Source organism: Carcharhinus amblyrhynchos, chromosome 28 (genome assembly GCF_965287045.1).
Source record: "Carcharhinus amblyrhynchos chromosome 28, sCarAmb.v2.hapA, whole genome shotgun sequence".
Lineage (NCBI taxonomy): Eukaryota > Metazoa > Chordata > Chondrichthyes > Carcharhiniformes > Carcharhinidae > Carcharhinus > Carcharhinus amblyrhynchos.
In genome coordinates, this window is record NC_137351.1 from 9,268,396 (window position 1) to 9,290,244 (window position 21,849).

The 21,849-nt window shown below is 43.8% G+C and overlaps 1 protein-coding gene across 6 annotated transcripts in view; it reads left to right on the top strand.

Moving 5' to 3' along the window:
* The window catches only part of LOC145359690 (A-kinase anchor protein 13-like), a 415,021-nt gene that overhangs the window by 381,373 nt on the left and 11,799 nt on the right, over positions 1 to 21,849 (top strand). For all 6 annotated transcript variants that reach the window (XM_080214440.1, XM_080214441.1, XM_080214444.1 and 3 more), the window contains 9 exons: positions 196 to 321; positions 433 to 550; positions 1,071 to 1,319; positions 2,837 to 2,913; positions 6,651 to 6,832; positions 8,290 to 8,372; positions 10,621 to 10,809; positions 15,249 to 15,410; positions 17,884 to 17,954. In XM_080214440.1, the coding sequence (XP_080070566.1) occupies positions 196 to 321; positions 433 to 550; positions 1,071 to 1,319; positions 2,837 to 2,913; positions 6,651 to 6,832; positions 8,290 to 8,372; positions 10,621 to 10,809; positions 15,249 to 15,410; positions 17,884 to 17,954 (1,257 nt within the window). The remainder of the gene's footprint in view (positions 1 to 195; positions 322 to 432; positions 551 to 1,070; positions 1,320 to 2,836; positions 2,914 to 6,650; positions 6,833 to 8,289; positions 8,373 to 10,620; positions 10,810 to 15,248; positions 15,411 to 17,883; positions 17,955 to 21,849) is intronic.

Sequence of the window (21,849 nt, forward strand, 5' to 3'; positions counted from 1 at the left end):
CTGTGCCGCCAGGGAAAGGTTATGGAGCACCCCTCATAATCTTAGATACCTCCGTGATTTTTTTAATTGTTCTAAAAGACCCTTGAGGCCAACAGAAACATCCTCTTTCTCGCCCACAACAGCTCCTTAAGGCCTTACCTGTGATGGTTGCAGTCTTGCTGTCTTTCACCTGTCACGTGATGTTTTATTTGGCAGTTCTCTGGGCCAAGTGCCGAGCGCATGAAGAAGACCTATGGGAAATTCTGCGGGCGGCACAACGATGCGGTGAATTTTTGCAAGGAGCTCTTGGCACGAGAAAAGAAGTTCCAGGCCTTTGTCAGGGTGAGTTGTGGGCTCCACTCAGCCAGCGGCCTGACCGTTAACTGCAAAGCTGATGTATTTGAAATCTGCTAACTCTTACGTATCCTAAAATATCTTATTTCGTATTTCCAGAAAAAAATGAGTAGTTCCATAGTTCGGAGATTAGGAATCCAGGAATGTATATTACTGGTTACTCAAAGGATTACCAAGTATCCAGTGATCGTCCAGAGGATAATACAGCACACCAAAGGTAAACAGCCAGAATAGTCCAATCCTTGTCCTATCAGGACTGTTGATTCATTCTCAGTGTCTCCAATGCCTGTCTTTTCCCAGTGGTAAGAGCATCACAGATGCAGGAACAGGTGTAGGTCATTCAGTCTATCTAACCTGTTTAGCCACCTGCCATTTAGGATTAAGGAAGGAAAAATCAGCCGTGGAATCTTGGAGTAGAATCCCTACAGTGCAGGAGAGGCCATTTGGCCCATTGAATCTGCACCAACTCTCCGACAGAGCATCTTACCCGTGCTGTGACTCCTGCCCTATCCCCGCGCCCCACAAGGAGTGGTTGAACTGAATCTAAGGGGAAGCCAGCCAAGCATATGAGGGGGAAAGGGAATAGAGGGTCATAACAGTAGATTTAGACAAGAAAAGCCAGGTGAAGGCTCAGGTGGAGCATGAATGCTGGCATGGACAAGTTGGGCCTGTTTTTGTGTGGTATATCTGATATAATAGCTCAGCCGGATCCAGTGTTATTATTCTTCTCCGCACAGAAAATGATGATGATCATGCTGACCTCATAAAAGCACTGGCAATGATAAAAGAGGTGATTGCAGCAGTGGATAACAAAGTCAGTGAATATGAAAAGAAAACCAGGCTGCAGGAGATCCACAGCAGAACGGAGACCAAAGCCATCATGAGGCTGAAGAGCGGCCAGATGTTTGCGAAGGAAGACTTGATAAGGAGAAAGCTGGTACACGATGGCCTTGTTACGTTAAAGACGTCAGCAGGAAGACTAAAAGGTACAGCCTTTGCACTAATTGGTGAAATGAGGGTGACAGCACTAAGGGCTGTTAGCTGAGTTAAGGTAGAGGTCCACTATCTGTGGCAGTGAGTCTCGGTAACACTACATCTAATATTTCCCCCCATACGCTAACCTGCAATCACGGGAGTAAATGAAGAGCGAGTGGTTCCCTGATGCTACTAATGACTATGAGAATATGTCAGCATTGCAAGTTGGGCGCCTCAGTAATTCTTATTTAATTCCACTTGTAGCAATTTCAAGTTGGTCCACCTTGTCATGTTTTTATATAATGGCAGCAATCACTCGTAAGAGATTGTTTAAACACTTTGCAGCTTCATTTATTTATATTAGACAAAGGACAACAGATGCCCACGGGTAGAAAGCATGAAGACAGCAGCAGAGCTCTACGTGCTGTGTTCTGCTCCAGGCCAAAGTGAGACTGACTGAGTCACATGACACATTTCCCTCCTTGTAATGGCATTCTGCTATTCTTTAAAGGCATATTTAGTCACACCTTGACCTAGTTTTTTTTTTAAAGTTTGTTTATTAGTGTCCACAAGTAAGCTTACGCTGCAATGAAGTTACTGTGACAATCCCCTAGTTGCCACATTCCAGCGCCTGTTGGCGTACACTGAGAGAGAATTTAGCATAGTCAATGCACCTAACCAGCACGTCTTTCTGACTGTGGGAGGAAACCAGAACACCTGGACAAAACCCATGCAGACACGGCAGTGTCCCAAGCCAGGAATTGAACCCGGGTCCTGGTGCCGTGAGGCAGCAGTGCTAACCACTGTGTCACATGCCGTCCCATTAATTCCAACTTTGAGTGTTAACTTGATATATTTATAAATTTATTCACCCTGATTTCTTTAAGCTGCCAGAACTCAAATTAGTCCCTTTCTGAATCTCGATATAGCTGCTTCTGGCCCACCCTTGCTCCTGGGCTCTCCCATGTGTTTTTATTTGAAGTAAATGTTACCAGCTGTTTCTATTTGCCAGCAAGCATCACAATCATCACTAATTAAACTCCAGCAGTGTCTGTGCAGATACTTTGGGTCCCCCATATCCTGGTGTTTGACAATCGCTGCTTGCCAATCCTTGAGCGTAGGTAAATGCAGTGTGTGCCTCCGAGTGCTGGTATTCTATTTTAGTCAAATAGAAATTGTACATATGTGGGCTGGGATGAATGATATGACTGGCTCTTTGCCAGTCTGGCAGGAAAATAGTGGGCACAATGGAACATATTCTTTTTGTGTTTCCCTCTCCCTCACCACCAAAGGTTTCATGATCATCCTGCTTTAATGTAGAAGATGAGGGACTATCAAAGGAAGATTAACTTGCAGCAACTCATCCTACTCAGTTTAGGCTCATTTACTGTGGTCACGAATTTTTGTGCCTCAACTTTAGTGGTAGTTATTGTCGGTGCTGACGTGATGGGCCGAAGGGCCTTTTCTGTGCTGCATGACTCTGTGACCATAACTGCCTATGTCTAAAATGTTTACTCCTGCTTTGCAGAAGTCCAGGCCGTGTTGCTTTCAGATGTGCTGGTGTTCCTTCAAGAGAAGGATCAGAAGTATACGTTTGCTACACTGGTGAGTTTGAATTCCTTGGAGATTTGATCACTTATAGATATTATTTGGTCCAGTTATTAGCACACTTGCTCATGTAACTTCTGCACAACACCCTGCCAACTTAGTGCTAATGGTTGCATCTCCACTATGGTGTTTTCACTCAGGGGGTGGTGGGTGAGTGGAATCAGCTGCCATTGGTGGTGGTGGTGGAGGCAAATTCGATAGGGTCTTTTAAGAGACTTCTGGATGAGAACATGGGACTTAATAGGATTGAGGGTTATAGGTAAGCCTAGTAGGTAGGGATATGATCAGCGCAACTTGTGGGCCAAAGGGCCTGTTTGTGCTGTAGTTTTTCTATGTTCTCTATATTGATTCCAATTCAGCTCAAGTAAGGAAAAACTAATAAAAATTCAGGTCAGGACCGCTGTAATTTAGACAATTGAATTGGGAACCTCCTACTTGCATTTTTAGATGGCAATGCATTTGAATTCCACACAGGAGCTGAGCTAATGCAGTACTGACAGAGTGCGGCATTGTTCCTTCAAAGCAGCCTAAGAATGGGAATGGCCATTCATCCATCCCTCAAGCTTGTTCTGCCATTTAGTGGTTGATTCCAATGAAGTGTTAATCCTCTCAGCTGTCTGTGTGGATATTGGAAGCTGCAGCAGAAAGTCAGCAGGGTTCGTTGTAAAAAGAGATGAAATCACAATGGACTTCCTGATCTGAGCTAATTCAAAATAAGTAAAGTGTTGAGAAGTCTGGAGTGGATCTAACCATGCCTATGACATCTCAAGGATATGTCTGTTGTTTCATTCAAGGTGCCTCTCACTGTTGGCACTTAGTTCCCTCCTCTGGAGAGCAACTGTTATGGGTGTATGTTTGCACTTGAGTAAGGACAGCGTGGTGGCACAGTGGTTAGCACTGCTGCCTTACAGCACCGGGGACCTGTGTTTGATTCTAGGCTTGGGTGACTGTCTGTGTGGAGTTTGCATGTTCTCCCCATGTCTCCGTGTGTTTCCACCGGGTGGTCCTGTTTCCTCCCATTTCCTCTCACAGATCAAAGATATGCAGGTTGGGTTGATTGGCCATGATGAACGTGCGGGGTAATGGGGATAGAATAGAGGGAGATGACCTGAGTGAGGCATTCTGTCAGAGAGTCGGTGCAGCCTTGATGGGCTGAACAGCCTCCTTCTGCACTGTAGGGATTCTATGATCTTACTGCTGTGTCTGCCAGTTGCTTGGAGGAGTTGAGGAAATGCAAGGCCAACACTCATTCAGCTTCTTGTGTCCAGAACCCTCCAGCAAGCATTCACTATTGTTGCGTTGGGAAACATAGTTGCTGATTTATACACAGCAAGATCTCACAAACAAGGATTTTGTTTTCAATCATAAAAGAAGAGAACAAAAAAGCTTTGTGAATCTTGACCCAGTAATCCTTGATTATTTTTTCCCATCCTCGGCAAACTCTGATGTGATCATATTTTGAACTCTCTGGAATTGGCATTCGTCCAGTCAATGAGCTCTGACGAGAGACAGTGTACTGCTCTGCATTTGTAATGAGATGTTGTAATTGCAGGAAATAAGCTGAACTTTCAAACGATCACTTGTTTTATTTTGGAGTGGGAAATTCCCCTATTGTGACTGTCTCAGAGTAGCAAGTGTCATGGGCATATATACATGGGCACTGGGACAAGCCAAGAATAGATGAGATATTTATGATACCCCGGTCAGAGGTTGCAGACATGCACAGTCGAGATGCATTGGAGCAAGGAGAGGATCGAAGGGGAATCTTGGACAATGAACTTTGGAATTCTTTCCCTCCACTTCACTTTCCTCCTTTAAGAAACTCCTTCAAACCTTTCTTATTGACCAAGTTTTTGACTATCTGATCTCATTTTGTGACTAAGTCTCACTTTGTTTTGCAATGCTCCTGTCAAATCCCCTGGGTCATTGAATCATGTTGGAGAAGTATATAAATGTATGTCATATAGAATCATAGAATGCCTACAGTGCAGAAAGAGGTTATTCAGTCCATCAGGCCTGCAGCAACAACAATCCCACCCAGATCCTACGCCCATAACCCCACTTATTAACTCTGCTAATCTCCCTGATACTAAGGGGTAATTTAGCATGGCCAATCCAGTTAACGTACACGCTTTTAGGCTGTGGGAGGAAACTGAAGCACCCGGAGAAAACACAGGCAAACGGGGGAGAATGTGTAAACTCCACCCAGACATTCACTCAAGGCCGGAATTGAAGTCCGGTCCCTGGCATTGTGAGGCACTGTGCCACTATGCTGCCCTGAAAGTTGTCCTTGTATCCTGGAGGCAAGTGCCACACATCTTTGTCTACAAGCAGTGACTATGACTATTTGACTTGGGGCAGAAGAATGATATTTGTCACGGTTAAGACTCCCTGTCTGCTGCATGTTTTAACACAAAAACCTTTCAGTCTCTGAGCAGCTCCTATTTTTATGAGATTCGAAATGACATCACTGTCTTACAGTCATAGCAATTAGAAAATGCTGATGTGAATTTTGTGGCTTGACACTTACTTAGCCCACCAGTTTTAGACTTTGAGTCATCAGCAGGATGACTATTTATATGTCATTGCCCTGCCTCAATCCATCCCAATTCATAGGCTATTCAACTGTTGAAGACGTCAGATTTGACAGATGAGTTGAAATGAGCAGTTCCAAGAAAGATTCAGTGACATTGCCAACTCTCTCCATCCCAGTTGCATTGTACACCCTGTTTGGCACTACTCGTTTTGTGAAAGTGATTGGTAATGATCTCCTCTGTTGCTGCTCAGAGATCACCCATTGGCAGTGGTGGTAAAGCAGCTGGGCATGAGGTTACCCAATGACTAATCCTTTGTTCATGAGAAACCTCTCAACTCCTGCCATCACAAGTGGTGGTATACCCACAACCTTTCTTCTCACTGCTGATGCTGTTGGATTTCTACACTATAGCAAACCCGGTGGATGTGCTGCAAGGGTCCTCCATCCTCCCTCCCCAACTGTTGTGCCAATGCCACACACACATTCATTCTACTTCAAGAAGTCCTTGAAATGCTTCCTTCGCACAACATGGGAATATTGCAACGTTTGAACTTTCTGTACAGGATATGTTTCAGCGGTTTGTCATTAATCCAAACACAATGCCCTTCCCAGCACAGCTGGGGTGTCATTGGCATTTTCACAAAGCGTATGGTTTTCCATCACCTCAGTATCAGGTTGCTGCCCTTTTGCACGTTTCCTGGCACTGAATCTTACTCACCCCTGTTCACAAATTCATAGCACACCCCTCTGTGGCACCATGTATTACTGTCCCATCAGTCAACACCAATTCTTCATTTTCATGTCATTTCCTCCCTTACATTTTAGTCATGTTTTATCCCGACTTCTTCCTCTGAACCTGTCAACTAGAGTCAACAAATCCCAATGTACAACTAACTGGGACACCAGCTGTCACTTTTTCTGCTGCTCACCAGTGATATTTCTCATCTCCCTCACCCCACCTTCCCTTCCCTTGCCCCACCTCTCCCTCACCCCATCTGTCCCCTCCCTCACCCCACCCCCACTCCCCCCTCTCTCATTCCCACTCCCCTATTGCATTCTCACTCTGCTCTAGACTGAATGTTATTCTTGGTTGCAGGCCCATTAAGGTAGTTCATCTTTGCATTCTTACCTGAAGGTGTTACTCCCTTTTTTTTCCCCCTCAACCTATTTACACCTGTTTTTGAATTTTTTTTTTTAGGACCAGAAGTCTACTGTTGTGCCCCTGCAGAAGCTTATTGTACGTGAGATAGCACACGAGGAAAAGGGGTTATTCCTCATCAGTGCTGCAACCCAAGTGCCAGAGATGTATGAAGTACACACCAGCTCCAAAGAGGAGAGGACCAATTGGATGCAAATCATTCAGCAAACAGCAAGCACAATGTAAGTGGCTTTTGTGACAGCGTGTGAGTAATACCAAGGATGGAGTGAAATAAACAGGTGGACACCTCCTTGATTTCATCGTAGATTAATACTTCAAACATCTTTCTTATTTTGGCAACTTGTCAAAGAGAAACCAAATCCCAACAACCTTCCCTGGTTGCTGTTGGAGTTAGTAGAATTTATACATAAGATTGACAGTCAAAGAGCAGAATATGAAGCCCAAGTTAAGGCGGAGGTTCTTGGAATTGTGTTTGGGTAGCTCAAATTTCCCCTATACCTTTTCTGATCCATGATCACCAGTTATTCTTCTCTTATCAGTCATTCACCTGATAAAGAACATTCTTTTAGCAGTATTTCTAGCCCAACCTTTGGAGAGAGACAAAACAAGCGGTTCCATTGTTCATTCTTGGTTCCAAAGGATTGATTTTTTCCAAATAGAGCATTGGCACAGGAAGCACCCATTAGGAATTCACTCGAATGCTGCTCTCAGTTTTTTGTCAGTGATGGATAGGAAGCCCATCAACATTACTCAGTTCATTGTAGCTGATAAACAAGGCTTTTTGGCAAAAAAGGTGCTGTTAACAAGCTACCTGCCAAAGTAACCCTCATCAGCAAACGGGATTCTGCCCCATCACCTCTGCCACTTGGCAGGTGACTCATCATGTACTTGTAAGAAATATCTAATGATGCCCAAAACTTCAAAAGAATCCCAAGGAGAAAAGGGTGGGACTTATCACTAAGGAAGTTTAGAAAAAAAGCAAAATATTGCGGATGTTGGAATCTGAAACAAAAACACACAAAGCTGGAAATCTCAGCAGGTCTGACAGCTGAGGTGATGGAGAAAGATTAGAGCCAACATTTCAGGAGTCTGGATGTCCCTTCGTCAGAGCTGAGTTTAGGAAAGGTTGGAATCATGCTCTAATTCCGCTCTATTCAATCAAGCATATTATAGATGTTTAGTTCACCCATAAGAACCTGTTTGATTTTATGGACTTCCTACTCTCACTATTTGCCCAATCACTTGTTTAAAGGGCATAACATAAGAAATAGGAGCAGGAGTAGGCCATCTAGCCCTTCGAGCCTGCCCCGCCATTCAGTAAGATCATGGCTGATCTGCCGTGGCGCAGTTCCACCTTCCCGCCCTCTCCCCATAACCCTTAATCCCCTTGCCTACCAAAAACCTATCAACCCGCGTCTTAAATATATTTAGCGAGGCAGCCTCCACCGCTTCAACGGGCAGAGATTCACCACCCTTTGAGTGAAGAAGCTCCTCCTCAACTCTGTTCTAAACCGCCCCCCCCCCCCCCCACCCCCCCACCCCCCACTTTATCTTGAGGCTGTGCCCTCTAGTCCTACTGTCCTTTCTGAGCGGGAAGAGCCTCTCCACCTCTATTAAATTTATTTCTCCATCCTGGCTGAAAAAGACCTTTAACCTCCTGTTCTGGTTCTTCACGCAGGGGACAGGATGAAGATGAAGGAATCCCAAGCGAGTCTGAGGAAGACAGGCGGCAGCTAGAGAGCAGAGCCAAGGAGCTGAAAGGTGTGTCTGCTTTATTTAGTTGGATATATAGAGACACAGTAAACCACAGCTGAAGGTTTCAGATCTGAATAATGATTAAGGATGGGGCCAGAGCTTGAGTTGTTTGTGTTTGAAAATTCAGTGAGAGGCTTTAGAGTGTTTACACGCCTGAGACACAATATGGGTGGAGGGAATAATGATCTTATATTAAGATTATATATCTATGGTCATTTGGAGATTATTGGACAGGTCATTCAAAACTGGATAGTCAATGATGCCCAAGTATGGTAAAGGCAAAATGTTGCAGATGCTGGAATCTGAAACAAAAACAGAAAATTCTGAAAATCTCAGCAGGTCCGACAGCCTCTGTGGAGAAAGAGTAGGGCCAGTGTTTCGAAACTGGATGACCCTTCATCAGAGCCGAAGAAGGGTCATCCTGTCTCGAATCATTGACTCTATTCTCTCTCCAAAGAGGCTGTCAGACCTGCTGAGATTTTCCGGCGTTTTCTGTTTTATTATGTTCAAGTACAGAGTGTATTCTGCTACTGGAAGAAAGGAGTTTCAGTTTCTCTAGCCAGTCTTTTTCTCCACCCCTCCGTTTTGAACGCGATAGCTTGCACACAGTGGGTGAGGTTTCAGGGCGAGAGTCATGCCTCTCCAATGATCCCTGGGTGAACTTTGACAGCCAATAACCTAGAGGGAGGGAGAGCATCATAAACAACTTGTATTACCTTTGATGCAATGAAATATCCCAAGATATTTGGCAGGAATGATCATCAGTCAGTACTTGCACTAAGTCAAAGCCTAAAGGATTATCAGTGTATGTTCTCTCTTTCAGAATTTGCTTGGCAGGTCAACAACAACGAGTTTGAATATTAACCTTAAGAATATGTGATGTATTTTGTTACTTGAAGGGCAGACATTGAATTTTCCTTGCCACGGTTTGATGGCACCAAGGGGGCATGTTGGGGGCACGTGTCCATCATTTCAGTACGAGAGGGGTGAGGATCACTGTTTAGTGATTGGGAGCAGGAACCCTGATTGATTTTGCTGTGCCTGTCCAGCAGCCAATTGGGGTTGGATTGTTACAGGACATGAGCAGATCACTGACAAATTTACATTTGTACCAGTTTGTCATTAACTTAATTTGAAGAAAATATAAATGAAAAGCTTGCTTGAGGAAATTTACTGATTTTTCATTAGTAGCTTTTTAATAGAGTTAAGGATGATTTAATAGAAGTTCTGTTTAAGTTGCAACCTAGTGTCAAATACAATGATTTTTTTTTGGCTAGCTATTAGGAAAATAATTTTAATCAGGAACTGACAGTTTATAATGTGTCACTTTCATGTTTACTTCTGCCCATGGGAATTTTTTTTGTGTGGATGTATTTTTAGGTTTTTCCCCACCCACTCTGCCTGTCAATGTCTGGAGTGAGGTTTTCACGTGAGGGGGCAACAGTCAAATAACCCCTCTGCAGCTGTGAATTCAAACTTGGTTGATCTGTGATCACTCATACTGGTTTCCATTGCCTGAGGGGAGAAGAGAGAGGAACTTTCCAGAGTTCTCTTTCTCTTGCATCTGCTGGGAGGCTGGCAAGGGGATTGATATTGTCCTTCCGGAATCACCAAGCAGAGAATTTCAGCATGTCACTGACGGTTAAAGACACAGTGCAGCAGCATTGTAAAGGCAAAAATACTAGTTCAAGAAAATTAATAAAGCAAATCAAACCTTGGACTTCGTAATTAGAGACAGGGGCTTTGTGGAGTTGGGTGTCTCTTCCAAGAGGTTATGTGGCTGCTGGTGGAGAAGGATTTTGCAGGATAGTAGAATAGGTACAATGTTGATGTTCCATCATTGAGTGTGGATCAAGACCAAACACTGGCTGGTCTCTTGCTGCCTATACAGAATTAAGTGTATTCTGTATACTTAACATTGGCTGCTACTTGCATTGTGCCGTCAAAGCCAAGATCAAGCCCCGTCTTCACCAAGAATGCAATGAGAATTTACAGGAAGAGGTACTAGAGGCAAATCACCAGTGCCCCTTCCTTAGCCCCAGGGTATTAATGCAAATAATAGGACCCTAGCCACTAACCAATTAGAGTTCATTGACTCAGCATCAAGTTAAGTTTGAACTTGGGGCTGGGAGGTGGACGATGGTATTTCCCTTCTCTGATCTACTGACTATTATGTTGAGTTGTTGATGTTCTCCCATGCTGTTCACAAGTTTAATGGGCATTCAGTAATTCCATTCTGCTCTTTGAAACACAGAGAAGCTGCAGGAAAGAGACCAACAAATTCTTTCACTCTTGGAGGAGAAGCTGAGACTGTACAAGGAAATTGCGGAGACCAGCGGGCATGAAGAAGTTTCTCAGAGTCTGATTACCAGGTCTTTCTTCAGAGCCAACTCAGAAGATGCCCCAAAGGGAGAGTCACTGCTCAAAGATGCAATGAAAGAAGGTCAGTTCAAAACAAAACTGGAGCCAAACTGCGATCGCTCCTGTATTTCCCGGAAATGTCAATGCAACATTTTATTCAGTATTTTTATAAAAAGGTCAGATTCTGGAACAGGCCACCAGCTGGCGTGTTAGGGCAAGAAAACCAAGGGAAAACTTTGCAATGAACTTTGAGTTAAATTCATATTTGGAAAGTGGATAGAGAACCCCTCGTCCTGAAATCACAACCAGGAAGCCAATGAACGATGTGTAAGGGTAGGCTGAATACAGTAACGGTCTTCTGTTAAAAACATAACCATGTAGTTAACTACCACTAACCGATCTATAGACAGAGTTGGCAGCTGGCAAGATTGAAATGGCAGAACACCAAATTAATTTAAAGGACTCCCAATAAATCATTTTTAGCTCAGTCCTGCAAGTTAGCAATTCACAGTCCCTGAGAAAAATCTTATTTTTTTTTTAGTGACTTTTTTTTACATATCTGACTCATGCCAAGTCATTCTGTTTACAAATCAACTTCGAAGTGGTCTTAAACCAACAAACAGTTACAAGTTATTACTGTAAATGGTGATGTGTGGCCTGTCAAGACCAAATGAGTGGAAATTCACATCCAAATGAGAATAAGCAACTGAAAATTGCCTTTGCGTTGAGTCTTTTTTTTCATGTGTGTGTTGCTGGCAAGGCCAGCATTTATTCATTCCTTGTTGCCCTTGGGAAGATGGTGAACCATCCTATTGAACCACAGCAGACCACACAGTGAAGGTGGGAGAAAGGATCCCAGATGAAGGACAAGGTTTCCCTGAATCACTCGGTGTGACAATGCCAGGGCATGACTTACTTTACCATGTAACCCGCGCAATGAGTTCCAATGACCTGTTCACTGCTGCAATGGCTCAGATGATCAGTACACCACCCAGTGTGGTACCGAGCTGCACAGATCACTGAGGTGCCAGGTTCAGTCCTTGGTCTGTGCTCATTGTATGATATGAGTTGGGTTGAGGCCGAGGCAGTCCACTGGATTTAAGTGTCTCCTCCACTTGTGGGAATTGGTGCAGGCAGGGACAGTAATGCAAACCAATGGAATTTTTCAGACGTTCACACTGACGGGATCTTCCGGTCCCACCAGTGGCGCACACATGGTTTCACAGTGGCGAGGGGTGCATTCAATGGGAAACCTCGTCGTCAATGCAGGACCAGGAGATCCAGCCGCCGACCAGTGGTGGGCTACTGTGGCAAAACATATAGCGGGTTGCATGGAAAATCCCACCCTATGTATCTGATCCCTATATGGGTATCCCTGCTGGATAGTGCATGTGTACGCTGTTAAAGAAATAAAGGTAGTTTTAAGGGATCCATATTATATTGACGGACATTGGAAATAAGATATAGTTTTAAATTACTTTATTTTAGTGTGTCTGTGCCTGGAAAGGTAGAATCTATAGGTATACTCATGCTGGATATGGGGTGTTTGCACATGTGAGGGTTGGTTAAGTTCCCATAGTGTTTTTATTGTGCTTAGAGGTATGGCATGAAGAATAAATGTGCTGTTGCTTAGCAACTGAGGCCTTGTGAGGTGAAGAAACTTTTAAGTCTTAGTTTGGCTGGTTTGATTGCAGTTGAAGATAATTATTGAGAGTGAAGGCAGCTCTGTTAGAAGCTGCTGGTTTAGAAAGCTAGAGGGGGGCATCTATTTCTGTTTTGCTAGAAGAAAAGCCATACCACGGAGTAATGGTTAAGAAAACAAGGGCAGATATTTGAAGGGCAACTAGTTGAAAAAACTGGAGAAATGAGGAGAAGTTTCAGAGAAGTCTGGAGTTAATAGAGCAGAGAAATCTGGGAACCAGAACACATTGCTGTCCAATAAAATCAGAGTTGAAAAGCAATTGGATCGTGAGTGGCCAGAAAGATACCTGCACTAGTGATAAGGTCTTTTGAGCCAGGACGCCATTCTGGGATCTTCCGATGCAGTTGCAACATCAACTGGATTTGCACTACCACAGTTAAACGCAAGAGCAGGCTAATACTTGGAAAAGGCGTCTGCAGAGCAGTAGTATAACAAGAATGGCCATTCCTTCATTGTCACTGGGTTGAAATCCTGAAACTCCTAACCTGTCCGTGCCTTCACCACGCTGGGGCTGCAGTGGTTCAAGAATGGCACTCACCACCGCCATCTTCTTGAAGGTAACTAAAGATGGGCAATAAATGCTACCCCTGCAAACAAAAGCCCACGTCCCAAGAATAAATTAAACAAAAGCCTGCGTTTTCAGTGGAAGACAGGAACAGAAAATTGATTAGCTTGTTCATTTTTCAGACATGCAATAGCCTGTCTGGAGAGGGAGGAGATTAACATCACTCTGCTTTCGTCCTGCTGTCTTTCTGATACTATTATCTGACCAGAAAGTGTAGTCGCTCTGTAAACAAACGGCTGACCATATCCTGGAAATAACCAAGCAGGAGATTTGCTTGGATTGAAATCAATCCAATTGCAAAGCACAATCTGAAGGCATGAAAATGAGCTGAAAAGATGCAGACAGTTCATGTCTAAACATTTTACTCCAGCATGTCTGCGATGTTGATGTCGGTTTCTTTGCTTCGTGGTGAATTGTTTCTGCTCATGTGAGTGAGGAAGAAGAATACTTTGCAGCCTTGGCCTCCAGCACTGACCTGTTTCTCACAATTCCGGCTGAGAAAGACCATTCAGCCCATCTTGGTTCATCCACCCAGAAGACCCTCATTCCCTCTTCTCCCATTTCGACTTCCCATTTCTTTTTAAATGATCCCAGGATTTTCAATCCCACTCTACCCCACTTCCCTGCAACCAATCCCCTGAAACTCAGGTGGCACCACGGTTAGCACTGCTGTCTCAAGGCACCAGGGACCTGGGCTTGATTTCCTGGCTCGGGTCACTGTCTGTGCGGAGTCTGTATGTTCTCACCGTGTCTGGGTGGGTTTCCTTTGGATGCTCTGGTTTCCTCCCACAGTCTAAAAAACATGCTGGTTAGTTGCATTGGTCGTGTTAAATTCTCCCTCCAGTGTACCCAAACAGGCGCCGGAATGTGGTGACTAAGGGATTTTCACAGTAACTTCATTGCAGTGTTAATGTAAGTCCACTTGTGACAATAATAAATGAACTAAACTTAAAACTCAATCTATCATTTCATACCAAATGGTGAACATTCTTCATGTAAAGAATATCTTTGTGCTTTTTCTATGCTTCCCTTTTATTAAGGGAATTATAATTCCCTTGTCCCTTTTCCTACTCTTGTATTTTACTCTGGTGTCCTCCCTTTACCTGCTATTTTTTGCTATCTTGTATGCCTCTGGAAGATTCCATCTCTCCTTTCAAACCTAAGCTTCGCTGCTGTTTGCTCATAACTCAGATCTTTGACAATAGGAATAAGATCTCGCATGGAGTTAGAGAGGCTGCTTAACTTGACAACTGTGTTGCCCCAAGGATCCAAGTTCGATTCCCAGCTTGGGTCACTGTCTGTGTGGACATTCTCCCCGTATCTGCATAGGTTTCCTCCCACAGTTGGAAGACATGCTGATTAAGTGCATTGGTTGTGCTAAAATTCTCCCCCAGTGTACTCAAACAGGTGTCGGAGTGTGGCGACTAGGGGATTTTCACAGTAGCTTCATTGCAGTGTTAATGTAAGCCTACTTGTGACCCTAATAAAGAAACTTTAAACTTGGAGTGCTAGAGTGAGCAACTGGGGCTTGTAGATCTGCCATTGTTGGTGCTGGAATGGTTGGGCTGGTCCTGGTTAACTGTGATTCAGTTAGTAGCACTCACGCCTCTTGAGACATAAGGTTCCAGATTCAATTCTCACTCCAGGAGTGGAGCATAGACATCAAGACTGACACTCAAGTCCTGTATTGAGGGCATGCTGCACTGTTGGAGGTACAGTGATTTGGATGAGACATTAAACCGAGCTGCCAGCTGCCTGCTCAGATAGGCGTAAGTGTTATGATGGCACTATTTCGGAGGAGGTCAGTGGAGTTATCACTGATGTCCCGTTCAGTATTTGTCCCTTAATCAAGGGGAAAAAAATAACACACATTATCTGCTCATTACCACCTTGCTATTTGTGAGAGCTTGCTACACACAAATTGGCTGCCACAATTTCTACAACGTAACAGTGGCTTCATTTTAAAAGTCCCTCGTTGGCTATAAAATATTTTGAGATGTCTGGTGGTTGTGAAAGCTGTTTTATAAATGCAAATCTTACTTTCTGAGAGTTGGTGCAATTTCAGGGCAGGAATTCTGTGTGTATGAAATGCAAAAAAGTGTCACAATCTTGAAGTGAGTTAACCGTGAGTTCTCTTGGTCTGTTAACATCCAACAGATACATCTGATTGACAGCACTGGCATGTTCTTGTGTTCGTCTTCTCTTAATTTGTTCTAAATGCCTTGCAAGTGTTGACTGAACTCTCTCTATCCAGTCGAGACTCTACACAACGTCCTGTCTTTGAGTTTCGGAGGTGCTATCGGACAACAGACAGCTGGCATATCCGAACCGGAGGGAATCATGGGGCACATTTCCTTACCCAGGAGGGCCGAAACCTTTGGAGGCTTTGACAGCCATCAGATGAGTGCTACGAAAAGTAAGTCAGCTTTGAATCAAGGGTTTTGTTCCTTTTCGGAGCGGGTCTTAAATCTACCAAAGTAGGCAAGGTGAAATGGCAATCTTGTTCTCAAATCCTTGCAATGTGCCAACTTAGGTTATCATAATCAGGGCAGTAGTTGGTATCGCTACATATAAAATCCTGATGGGACTGGATAGGCTAGATGTGGAAAGAATGTTCCCAATGTTTGGGAAGTCCAGAACTAGGAATCAAAGTCTAAGATTAAGGGGTGAGCCATTCAGGACTGAGATGAGGAAGAACTTCTTCACTCAAAGTTGTGAACCTGTCGATTTCTCTACCACAGAAAGCTGTTGGGGCCAGTTTGTTAGATATGTTCAAGAGGGAGCTGGACGTGGCCCTTGAGGCTAAAGGGATCATGGGGTATGGAGAGAAAGCGGGAGTCGGATACTGAAAGTGCATGATCAATTGTGCTGTGGCACAAGTCAACTCCTTCACTTAAATGGGAGTAAAGCAGTCATATTGTGTGCTAGCGTTCACCAAACACAGCACTCCAGATGTGGGATTCTCCCCTCCTGGAATTTGGTATTGAGATGCTCCTCTGCATGTCATCTTGTAGTTTTCTGACTTTTTTAAAAATATATTTACATTTCTTATTTTGTTAATTATTTGCTTTTACATTTATTAGAAAGAAGTGCATTGCACTTCAGATAAACCTGGCTATAAATTCTACATGAACCCTCATTCTCCTCTTAAAATCTCTCTAATCTCTCCTCATCTGCCTCTATCATCATCAAGCCTCCAGTTGCACCCTGCACTCTTCTGCATGCAATGCACCTCACACCACCATTGCCAGTAACATCCTGCACTGCGGAATTCTCTTCTCAAACTGTTTTGCTTTTGTTAACTCTCTGCCCACTTCAAAAGTCTTCCCAAAATTCGGCCTTTTTGACTGTCTTTAGTCTCTTGCTTCAGGGGGAAGCTAGACAGCGACATGAGAGGAGGAAATACAAAGTTATATTGATAGGGTGTAAGGACGTAAACTGGTGTAGACCAGTAGGGCCAGGTGACCAGTTCTGTGCTGCAAATTCTATGTAATTGCATTAATACTTGCTCAACATCTACAGCCCTCTCTGAAAAAGCACTTTAACAAAAACAGAAAATGCTGGAGAAATCTCAGCAGGCCTGACAGCATCTGTGGGGAGAGAATAGAGCCAACATTTTGAGCCTGGATGACCCTTCAGAGCAAAGAGAATCAGCAGAGATTTACACTATTCGGGTAGGGGGGAGTGGAATTGGACATTGGGAGTGCAATAGAGGATACAGAAGGCTGAGGAAGGCGTTAAAAATGTCCATTAAGCAATCAGAATGCGAGAGTGGCAGAAGAGACGTACAGATTGGCTGAGGCAGTTTCCCTGAAGGTAGGGGGAGAGGGGAGGAAGGTGTGGAAAGGAGGAGAGCTGGAATGGAGAAGTGCAAAGTAGAAGTGAGAAAGAAGGTTGATAAAATGGATGAATGAGATGAAATGAAGTGGAATAAAATAAATGGGAATGGGGTGAAGGTGGAGGAGAGACTTCATCCTCTGAAGTTGTTGAACTCATAGTTCAGTCCAGGAGGCTGTAAAGTGCCCAATCAGAAGATGGAATGCTGTTCCTCCAGTTTGTGTTGGGGTTTGCTCGAACATTGCAAAAGGTCAAGGACAGACATGTGGATAGGAGAGCAGGGTGGTAGGTTGAAGTGGCAAGCGACAGGAAGGTCTGGGTCCTGCTTGCGGACAGACCGAAGGTGTTCAGCAAAGCAGTCACCCAATCTACGTTTGGTGTCTCTGATGTAGAATAGACTGCATTTGGAGCAGCGAATGCAATAGACCAGATTGAAGGCCGTGCATGTGAAGTGCTGCTTCACCTGAAAGAGGTGGCTAGGACCTGGGATGGTGAGCAGGGAGGGGTTAAAAGGGGAGGTGTTACACCTTACTATGATTTCCATAATTGCATTGGAAGGTACTGTGGGCAAGGGGTGAGGTGTTGGGTGTAATGGAGGAGTGGACCAGGGTGTCCTGGAGAGAGCGGTCTCTATAAATGCTGATGGAGGGAGGGGAAGATGGATAGTGACATCATGCTGGAGTCAGCGGAAATGACGGAGGATGATCCTTTGAATGTGGAGACTGGCGGGGTAAAAAACAGAGAACAAGGGGATCCTATCCTGGTTCTGGGAGGGAGGAGAGGGGGTAAGAGCAGTGGTCTGGGTGATGGGTTGAACATTGTTTTTGACTATGGGTGGAAAACCACCACTGAGGAAGAAGGAAGATACATCAGCAGCGCTATTTTGGAAAGTGACAGCATCAGAGCAGATGCAGCGGAGGTGAAGGAACCAAGAGAATAGGATGGAGTCCTTACAGGATGTGGGGTTTGAAGAGCTGTAGTTAAGCACTTCAACAATGTTTGTCAATGTTAAACAAGTTCTTGGAGCTAAACTGCAACATCTTTATTTACAGACGGAGAGAAGGATGAAGTGGAAGATGGGCAAGACCTTCGTAGAACTGAGTCAGACAGCGTTTTAAAGAAGGTAAATAATCCTCACCAAAACATCATGCCGACAGAACTTCCTTCAAATCTTGAGCTGCACCTTCAGCAGCACGTTAAAGATGTATTGTTTTTGATTGTCACAGGTATTAGTGTACAGTGGAAAATATTGAGAAAGATCAGCTTAACATCAGGTTGGTCCATTCAAAAGTCTGATGGCAGCAGGGAAGAAGCTGTTCTTGAGTCAGTGATCAGGCCAACATTCCTCCCTCAGCCATGCCAGCCAATAACAGGGACGCTAAAACTGGACCTCTTGTGTGTGGCCATCCTTCCCTGACAAGCAGCCTTTTCACTTTGTCTGTTTAACATTTTTATTACCCTAATAAAAAGTACATAGAAAATTTAAATGAGCACTTTTATTTTCTCTCCTGGGCTGCTGCTGGTGTTGTCCTCAAGATTAATCTCCCATTCCTGCAGACACTAGGGCAATCCCATTGTGTTGGTAACTCTATCTGATGAATCGCTGTCTGTGCGCTCATCTTGGCACAGTGTCAGTCTAACTTTTCTGGTTACCTCTGTGCCCTCTAGTGTCTAAGTTATTTGACTACATCTAGCCACGCACAAGGGCCAAGTAAAGGAATCGACAAATTCCCAATCATAATCCTTTCTTCATTTATTCAACCTAGAGTTATTGATATTGTCCCTGCTTTGAATTTATAAGAAAATCTTGTGATATGTTTTAGATTGATTCATGTGATGAGAGTGTTTGCCCTCTTGGGGGGGAATTGAGCCTTTACTTTCCGAGTTTAGAAAAGTGAATGGTGATCTCTCATTGAAGCATTTAAAAATTCGGAAGGAACATGGCTGGATGGGAGCTGAGAGGCTACTCCCTGACTCAGGAGTTTAGAACTCGGGGTCATAGTCTCAGGATCTGGGGTCGATTATTTAACACTGAGATGAGGAGAAATTTCTTCACTCAAAGAATGGTAAAAGGAAAGATGTGCAGCTTTGGTGGATTGGCTATGATAAATTAGTGTCCCAAGTTTGTAGGTTAGGTAGGATTAGCTATGATAAGCGTGTGAGATTACAGGGATAGGATGAAGGAAGAGGACCTGAAAGATATATTGTTTCAGCTTCTTCCCTGCTGCCGTCAGACTTTTGAGTGGACCAACCTTATATTAAATTGATCTTTTTCTACACCCTAGCTATGACTGTAACGCTACATTCTGCACCTTCTCTTTTCCTTCCCTGTGAACAGTATGCTTTGTTTGTATAGCACAAAAGAAACAATTCTTCCACTGTATACTAATACATGTGACAATAATCAAATCAAAAACAATACATCTTTCAGAGAACTGGTGCAGGCTAGATGGACCGAATGGCCTCTCCTGCAGTGTAGGGATTCTATGATTCTAAATATTTGGAATTCTCTACACCAGAGGGCAGTGGGTGTTCAGTCATTGAGTGCATTCAGGTGATGATAGATTTTTGGATACTAAGGGAATTGGGGATGGGGATAGGATGAGGAGAAGTGGAATTGTTGTTGAAGATCTGCCCTGTTCTAATTGAATGGCAGAGCATGCGCAAAGGGCTGAATAGTCCACTCCTACTCCTGTGTTCCTCCTTGATGGTTGCTGTCCAATTCTGTGAGCCCGCTCTGTGTATATTCTGTACCTTTGGCACAAACAGATGGGCAGGTAGGAGGATTTTAAACACCACCAGCGCTTGTTAGAAAAGAGGGGACTTTCACAGCAACTTCACTGCAGTGTTAATGTGAGCCTATTTGTGACATTAAAACCAAATTTGTAAGTCCGCTGCTAATAGGTGTTTTTTTCAAAAACCCAAATAGTTTTTGCCAGTGGAGAGGCCAGAGCAGTCTCTATCTCGTGAGCCACAACTTCTAGCAGAAGACGAGTTATTTTTCTGTCAGGTTTTCGAGTGGCTACCAGCCAAGATCAGTACAGAATTAGAAACCAGATTGCAATTTGGCAGGTGTGAAGTGTTAGTGTTAGTCCTAAATTCCATGTTCCCGTTACTCTGTTTAATACTTGGGCTGACAGCACTAACACTTCCAGGTGGTCTGGTTCAGGGTTATTCCACTAATTAGGCAACAGAGCCTAAAAAACAGAAAATGCTGCAAGTATTCAAACAGCTTCCTCAAAGAGAGAAACTGAGTTTGGGTTTTGCCCCCAAAATGATATTCACTGGATTAATTGAATAGGTAGAAAAGTGGCAAATGGAATTCAATCTGGAAAAATATGAAGTAATGTGTTTGGGAAGGACAAACAAAGTGAGGGAAATGCACAGTAAACAGCAGAATATTGAGAGGGGATGGAGGAAGTGAGAGACCTTTAGCGTGCATGCTCATAGACCCCTGAAGGTGGCAACACAGGCGCTTCAGAAAGCTTATGGAATACGTACCCTTACTGGGTAAGGTATTGAATACAAAAACAGGGATGTAATGTTGGAACTGTATAAAATGCTGGTTAGGCCACAGCTATGGGGAAGCAATGGCCTAATGGTATTATCCTTAGACTATTAATCCAGAAACTCAGCTCATGTCCTGAGCGCTCGGGTTCGAATCCTGCCACGGCAGATTTGAATTCAATAAAAATATCTAGAATTAAGAATCTACCGATGACCATGAAATCATTATCGATTGTCGCAAAAACCCAACTGGTTCGCTAATGTTCTTTAGGGAAGGAAATCTGCCAATCTTACCTGATCTGGCCCACATATGACTCCAAAGCCACAGCAATGTGGTTGTCCTTGGGCAACTAATGCTGGCCAGCCAGCGACTCCCATGTCCCGTAAGTAAATTTTAAAAATCTACAATTTTATGTACAATTCTGGTCACCACATTACAGGAAGGACATAATTTCTCTGGAGAGAGTGCAGAGTAGATTTAGAAGAATGTTGGCAGGGCTTGAAAATTGCAACTACAAGGATAGATTGGATAAACTTTGGTTGGGTTGTTTTCCTTAGAACAAAGGAGGTTGAAGGGGGTACTTTTATTGAAGTGTGGAAAATTATGAGGAGTCTAGACAGTGTAGACTGGAAAGACTTTTGTCCCCCAAATGAGGGGTCATTTACTAGGGGGAAATTTAAACTGATTGGTGGAAGGATTAGCGGGAACATGAGAAAAAGGTTTTTCACCCAGAGGGTGATGGAAATTTGGAATTCACTGACTGTTCGTCACTGGAATTAACTCAATTTATTTAAATAAATTGATCTGCATCTGAAGTGCTGGAACCTGCAAGATTCTGAAAAATGGGATTAAAATGAGCAACTATTTTCTTTGTTTTCCCCCCCCCCCCCCCTTTGCTTTTGACCTGCATGGACATAGTGGGCTGAATGGCCTCTTCCTTTGCTGTAACTTTTCTGTAGTTTCTATGGCAGATGATCGTTGGCTAGAACTGCTAAATCCTGGGGGTAGAATGTGGTTTTAGCCAATACAGAGGCAGAGAAAGCAAAAGAGGAGGAAAGAACAAAAAGAAAGACCTCTAATAGGTTGGACTGTGATTAAATGACAAAAGAGATGATGGTGGAAGTCAAAAGGTGGGTTGGTGGTGGTAATGGGACAAGTAAAGAAACAAATATGGATGGAGAGGTGGTGTAAGTGGCAAGAGCAGAATCATTAGCAGCAGCTGCTGTCCAAAAGATGGAAGCAGTGATTATTATCTTAACTGAACTCAATATTGAGTCCAGGAGGTTGTAAAATGCACAGGCAAAATATGAGGTGCTACTCCTCAATCTACCATTGAGTTTCATTGGAACAGTGGAGTACACCTTCTGGTCCCCCGCATTATGGGTGGGATGGAAAATTGGACGGACCATTGAAAGACCCGTTGACCTCGGGTCGACCAGGCAGGAAAATCCAGTGTCTGAGATCAAAGTCAAAATGGCAATGGGGAAGGAAAGAAAAACAGCAAAAGCAT